The 6109-nt window shown below is 49.9% G+C and overlaps 1 protein-coding gene across 1 annotated transcript in view; it reads right to left on the reverse strand.

The window, feature by feature from the left end:
- Positions 1-4645, reverse strand: part of myo7ba (myosin VIIBa) — a 31885-nt gene extending 27240 nt beyond the window's left edge. Inside the window, exons 1-6 of the mRNA XM_030372187.1 lie at positions 4486-4645; positions 4080-4189; positions 3658-3759; positions 2651-2803; positions 877-1061; positions 74-195 (exon numbers count right to left, since the gene is read on the reverse strand). Coding sequence (XP_030228047.1) covers positions 74-195; positions 877-1061; positions 2651-2803; positions 3658-3759; positions 4080-4094 — 577 coding nt within the window. The 5' untranslated portion in view covers positions 4095-4189; positions 4486-4645. The remainder of the gene's footprint in view (positions 1-73; positions 196-876; positions 1062-2650; positions 2804-3657; positions 3760-4079; positions 4190-4485) is intronic.
- Between the last annotated feature and the right edge of the window lie 1464 nt (positions 4646-6109).

Genomic DNA, 6109 nt, shown 5'->3' on the forward strand with positions numbered 1-6109 from the left:
AGGTGGGTTTAGGTAGTTAGGTGGGGTTAGGTAGTTAGGTGGGGTTAGGTAGTTAGGTGGGGTTAGGTAGTACCTTCCAGGATGGGGTTAGCCTCCAGGATCTGCTGCTCGATCCAGGAGCGCTGTCCGCTGACGGCGGCGAGGTACTGGAGCATCAGCTTAGCGCTCTCCGTCTTCCCTGCTCCTGACTCCCCACTGAGGAGGAGGAGGGGGAGGGGAGAGGAGGGGGAGGAGGAGGGGAGAGGAGGGGGAGGAGGAGGAAGAGCAGGAGGAAGAGGAGAATAGTCTTATACTGAAACAATAATCTCAGGACCCAAACCAAACAACAACTTCAAGAGGAACAACATTTGTAACAACCCTCTTATATCTGATGCATAGGATATATTGTGTTACGTAGTTATGTGTAACATGTATAACTGCGTAACACAATATCCTACGCATCAGACTCTCTCAGGGGGTCTGAACCACACCAGAACCACAAACCGGATCAGAACTAGATCAGACCAGAACACCCATCATGAATCAGTCCCATCAAAGATCAGACCCAGACCTGAACCAGATCCAGAACTAGAACAGACCGGAACCAGAACCAAGACCAGAACCAGTCTGAACCAGAACCAGTGAACCGACCAGAACCAGTCTGAACCAGAACCAAGACCAGAACCAAGACCAGAACCAGTCTGAACCAGAACCAGTGAACAGACCAGAACCAAGACCAGAACCAGTGCGACCCAGACCCAGTGAACGGACCAGAACCCAGACCAGAACCAGCCCGACCCAGACCCAGTGAACGGACCAGAACCAAGACCAGAACCAGTGCGACCCAGACCCAGTGAACGGACCAGAACCAGCCCGACCCAGACCCGGTGAACCGACCTGATGACGCAGCACTGGTTCTTCTGGCTGCGCCTCATGTTGAAGAAGCAGCTGTCAGCGATGGCGAACACGTGGGGCGGCAGTTCCCCGAGGCGCCGGTCCGTGTACATGTGCACCTGCTCCGCCGTGTAGATGGGCAGCACCTTGTAGGGGTTCACCGCCACCAGGATGGAGCCCGTGTAGGTCTGGGGGGGAGAGGGGCGCGTGAACACCTCGCTCACGTAGGCCGACCGCATCATAATATAATACTGCCTCACATTCACCCGTTCACGCGCACATTCACACACCGACGGCGGGGAGTCAACCAGGAGAGGCGACAGCCGGCTCGTCGGGAGCGGTCAGGGTGAGGTGCCTTGCTCAGGGACACCTCGACACTCAGCTAGGCGGGGATCGAACTAGCAACCTTCTAGTTAGCAGCCGACCCGCTCCACCCCCCTGAGCCACATACCGTTCAAATGTCTTCAACATTTTGTATTACAATTAGCTGGTTTGTTTATGCTGCGTCGATTCCCTTGTGGTGATAATATCAACTTTATGAATCCCAGACAGAACTTTAGTAGAATTAAAAAGATTTTTATACACTAAATACGCAATTTGACTTAGGCAGTTATGCAATGAGGCTAACGATATACAAGTGACTCCAGTGTGCTTATTATGCGCCGTGTTATTGAGACTAAACCTAGTTATACAGTACACCAGTGCTACTATATCAGCACACTGTACTTCTGCCCGAGGGGGCTCTATTAATAGAGCTAGGAGACACCAGAGTACCGCCACCATCACAACAAGCGTCATCACAGAGACACATTCATCTGCTGCCCACATCTGCTCTCTGTGTGTGTGCACGCGTGCGTGCGTGTGTGCGTGTGCGCGCGCGCGCATGCGCGCGCGCCCAGTTGGTTGGTAAACAACAGTGCACGTTGCCCATAAAGACCTCATTGAGCCGGTGGTCTCGTGTCTCCGTCCCTCAGCCCAGACAGAAGTCACGGTTTGAGTTCCTTTTGATTTGGGACGCTGTCCCAGTGGTCCCAGCCTCTGGGAGGGGGACAACACGACGGCCCTGTTCTCCTGGAATAGAACAGGACCTCTCAGAGTCCCCCCTCAGGGTTTGAACTCCTGATCCGAGCACACACTGGACTTCAGTGTCTCCTGTGTCTACACTCTCTCTCTCCCGCTCCCATTTAACAAGCACTCACTCGTTACCACAGTGACAACCCCCCCCCCCCCCCCCCCCCACTCCAAGATAGCTGCGGGGCAAAGTCTGACAGACGGACGGCCGACCCGGACAGCAGAGCGATCCCAGAGACATACACAATAAAAGAGGGCGTTGTGGGCAAAGAGAGAGCGAGAGACAGAGCGAGAGACAGAGACAGAGAGACAGAGAGAGAGAGAGAGAGAGAGAGAGAGAGAGAGAGAGAGAGAGAGAGAGAGAGAGAGGGAGAAGCAGATGGGAGGAGGAGTAGGAGCAGACAGACAGACAGACAGACAGGAGGAGGAGCAGCAGACAGACAGGAGGAGTAGAGAGACAGAGAGACAGACAGGAGGAGGAGCAGACAGACAGACAGGAGGAGTAGAGAGGAGGAGCAGACAGACAGGAGGCGCAGCAGACAGACAGACAGACAGACAGACAGACAGACAGGAGGAGCAGACAGACAGGAGGCGCAGCAGATAGACAGACAGACAGACAGACAGACAGGAGGAGCAGACAGACAGGAGGAGCAGACAGACAGGAGGCGCAGCAGACAGACAGACAGACAGACAGGCGGTTCCGTACGTAGATGCTGCCCTCCTTGTGGCGGACCAGCAGGTTCCTCAGCAGGCCGGCCTCCGTCAGGTCACCCAGGCGGATCATGTCCTCCACGCCCTCCACCGAGGTGGGGTGCATGGGGCGCAGGGCGGCCTGCTCCTTGGTGCCCACCTTGTGCACCTGGAGCGGACACAACAGCACGGTCTGAGGTCTCACACAGGACAACCAGCTCCAGGGGTTCACCTCAGACATCTAGACCAGCGGTTCTCGAATAGGGGTACGCGACCCCTATGCTAGTGAAAAAAACTCAGTAAAAAAAAAAAGGCTTCTTAATTATTTTTACTGAGCAAGGTTACATTCTGAAGCTAGACAATCAAAAATTGAGAATATGGACGAGTGAAATGTAAATCTGAACACCAGGAGAATCGGTTAATAAAGAAAATGTATCCGGAAACACCCAAATATTTCTCTGACCCCCCCCATGGCATACCGCTTCTTTTGTGGGGAGAAATAAGACAACAGTTGTATAAGGCTTAGGCCCATGTTCCTCACTAAATAGTGAGCATTTGCACCCTTTTAATGTTCATGATTACACTGCCAAGTAGAACACATTATTTATATATATATTTTTTTTTTTATGAGTTTGTGCCGGTGGAGGGGGTACTCAGCTGAAAAAATTACTAAGACGGGGTACACTAGTAAAAAGAGTTTGAGAACCACTGATCCAGCCCACACTTTCCTCCAGAGCAACATACAGTGAATGTGCAAAGAATGAGCAGGAAGGCCACGGACATCGGGAATCGAACCAAGAACCTTTGGGCTGTGAGTCCACCACCCACTACACGATCCTGCCCTCCATGCAGAAGCAGTAAAGCTCCCTTTATCCGTCCTAATCAACGTTTAATCTGGTCTCTAGTTCCGAAATGGAGACCAATGTAGCCATGGGCGCCCAGCCCAGTCTGACGCCCCCGTTTTACGGCCGTGTGACCTCACGGTTTTTATGATCTCATCGCCGTGACGACGGAGAGCCTTACCTTCCCCTCATCGTCCACCAGCTGGAGCTTCCCCTTCTCCGACTCTTTGACCCGGGCCCCGATCGGGACACCGGTCCCTGAGTCCAGCCACACGTAGTCTCCCTGGGGACGGGGGGACAGCCGAGACCACCGCTCGGTTAACACGGAGACACAACACAGGACACAGCATCTTCCACGCTAATCAAGGGAGTTTATCTTGCCCTCTGGGGGGCTAGAGTCAGGGGGGTGTCATACATATATGGCCCGTACAACCCAGTGAATGTGCCAAGAATGAGCAGGAAGGCCACGGACATCGGGAACAACCCGATATACATACAACCCTTTGAGACTGGACCTGTGATTAAGGGCTGTACGAATACAATTGAATATAATATAAGGGTTTGATTTGGATGTGATCCATTCACGATGGACGTCCCTCTTACCGCCAGATGCAGCATTGTGGAAGACTGTGGCCAGCCTCGGAGGAAGGAAGGTTTTCACACCAGTGGGAGTCGGTTGACTCACTTCCACTCAACGACACAACCAAGCACAGCTAATGTCCCACGACGTCCGGTAAATGCATTCAGAGAGGACAGTGAGGTGCAAGGTCAGTTATACGAGCATTATGAACAATAAATTCTCATATTATTCACTTTGAGAGCAGTGTCCCACTAAAAACCTGGAAGGTAACAGATCTGAACCTTCTGTTCTCACAGGCTATAAATGTGAAGCCTGGTTCATTTAACAACACGTACATCCATATAGCAGGCTGTAGTTGTATTACGTTATAATTCGATACAAACATGACCTACAGAAGCACCAGGTAATACTTGACGAGTCAAATCTTACCTGGCTGTTGACTTTTCTGTTGGTTTTGTGTAGGCCTGCTCTTCACTGGGAAAAAGGTGTTGTTCCTACCATGCAGAAGGTGAAGTCCTAACCGGGTAAAGTCCTGAGGGAAAGAAAACCGGGAAGTGGAGCACGGAGCAGCCCATGAAGACGTGTTTATGGCTCTTTGACTTTGCTCTCCTGGCCTGGGCAAGGCCCTGACGCATCACATCGATCCTCCAAACAGAGTCCGAACACAACATAAAGATCTGAACCTTCGCGTCTGCTGAACGTCTTTCAGAAAAATAAATACATATTGTTTTGAGGAGACTCAAGAAAAAACTAAGCAGTTTACTTAAGAGGATTGCAACTCTTCTTTGCCAACACACTAAATAAATAACAGATAGACTATAGTTAAATGTGTAGTTCTGTAAACGACAGCAAATACTAAATTCGGTGGAACAGGCTCACATCAGAACTGTCATGATGGGACTTACGTGCAACTAGAAACACCAGAACAGCATTTGGATCTTTACTGATAAAAAGTGTCACACTAGTCATGGCAAGTGTCTTAAAGTGTCACATCTCATGCCGTCTTTATCAGTCCATTTGCATTTGGTTGGCAACTTGATTCATATGAACGTCTTAACTTTAATAGAAGCCATTCAAATATTTCATATGGATGGAACCAAAAGCTGATTAGAGGGGGACACGGTTGGACCAGTGCGTTGCTCTATCAACTCCTCTCGATTTTAAATGTGAATGTTTGACATGTTTCGCGGTGCCTTCCGTCCTGGACCTCTTGGCAGCTCAGGGAGAACATCCACCACTAATCAGGTCGTAAACCGATAAGAGCGAGGGCAGGAATGCCAGGTGAAACCAACATTACGTCGCTACAGATTAACCAGCGTGAATCCACGAGGAGGACAGACCAGAGTACAGCCGGACGCGTTCATGATAACATCTCATCTCGTCACCCCGTGGGCCTGCTGAAGGCCCTCCTTCCAGACCTGAAGTGACCGGACCTTTGGGGGCTAGGAGAAGAGGTAACATTTACATTCAGGGCATTTATCAGACGCTTTTATCGAAAGCGACTTACAATAAGAACATTTTCTCAGAAGAAAGAGAGACAATATAGTGCTGTCGGTACAGTAAGGATGTTCATAGAAACGAGTGCCAAGCACTAACAATCTCTAGGTTAACCCATTCCCCGTACACTACAAAGATAGTTAGGATAAGAGCTTCACCCAAAATGTACTTTTAAGAGAAATCCAAAATAAAAATCTCGAAAATGAAATAGGAAGATTTATTTGGGGGGAGAATGCTGCTTTAGAATCATATTACAAATATAGTTTGCCCTTTAATCTGTGACCGTAAGGACTTCATTATGATAACCACGTCATACCAGGAAACAAGGTCTTCGTGTGCCAATATTATTGATCCTTTATCAGTGTGATTATGTGTACCTCATCAGTCACTCGAATATAATCAAACCATAAACAATAGAGAGAGAGAGAGAGAGAGAGAGAGAGAGAGAGAGAGAGAGAGAGAGAGAGAGAGAGAGAGAGAGAGAGAGAGAGAGAGAGAGAGAGAGAGAGAGAGAGAGAGAGAGAGAGAGAGAGAGAGAGAGAGAGAGAGAGAGAGA

Source organism: Gadus morhua, chromosome 12 (genome assembly GCF_902167405.1).
Source record: "Gadus morhua chromosome 12, gadMor3.0, whole genome shotgun sequence".
In the NCBI taxonomy this organism is placed as follows: Eukaryota; Metazoa; Chordata; class Actinopteri; order Gadiformes; family Gadidae; genus Gadus; species Gadus morhua.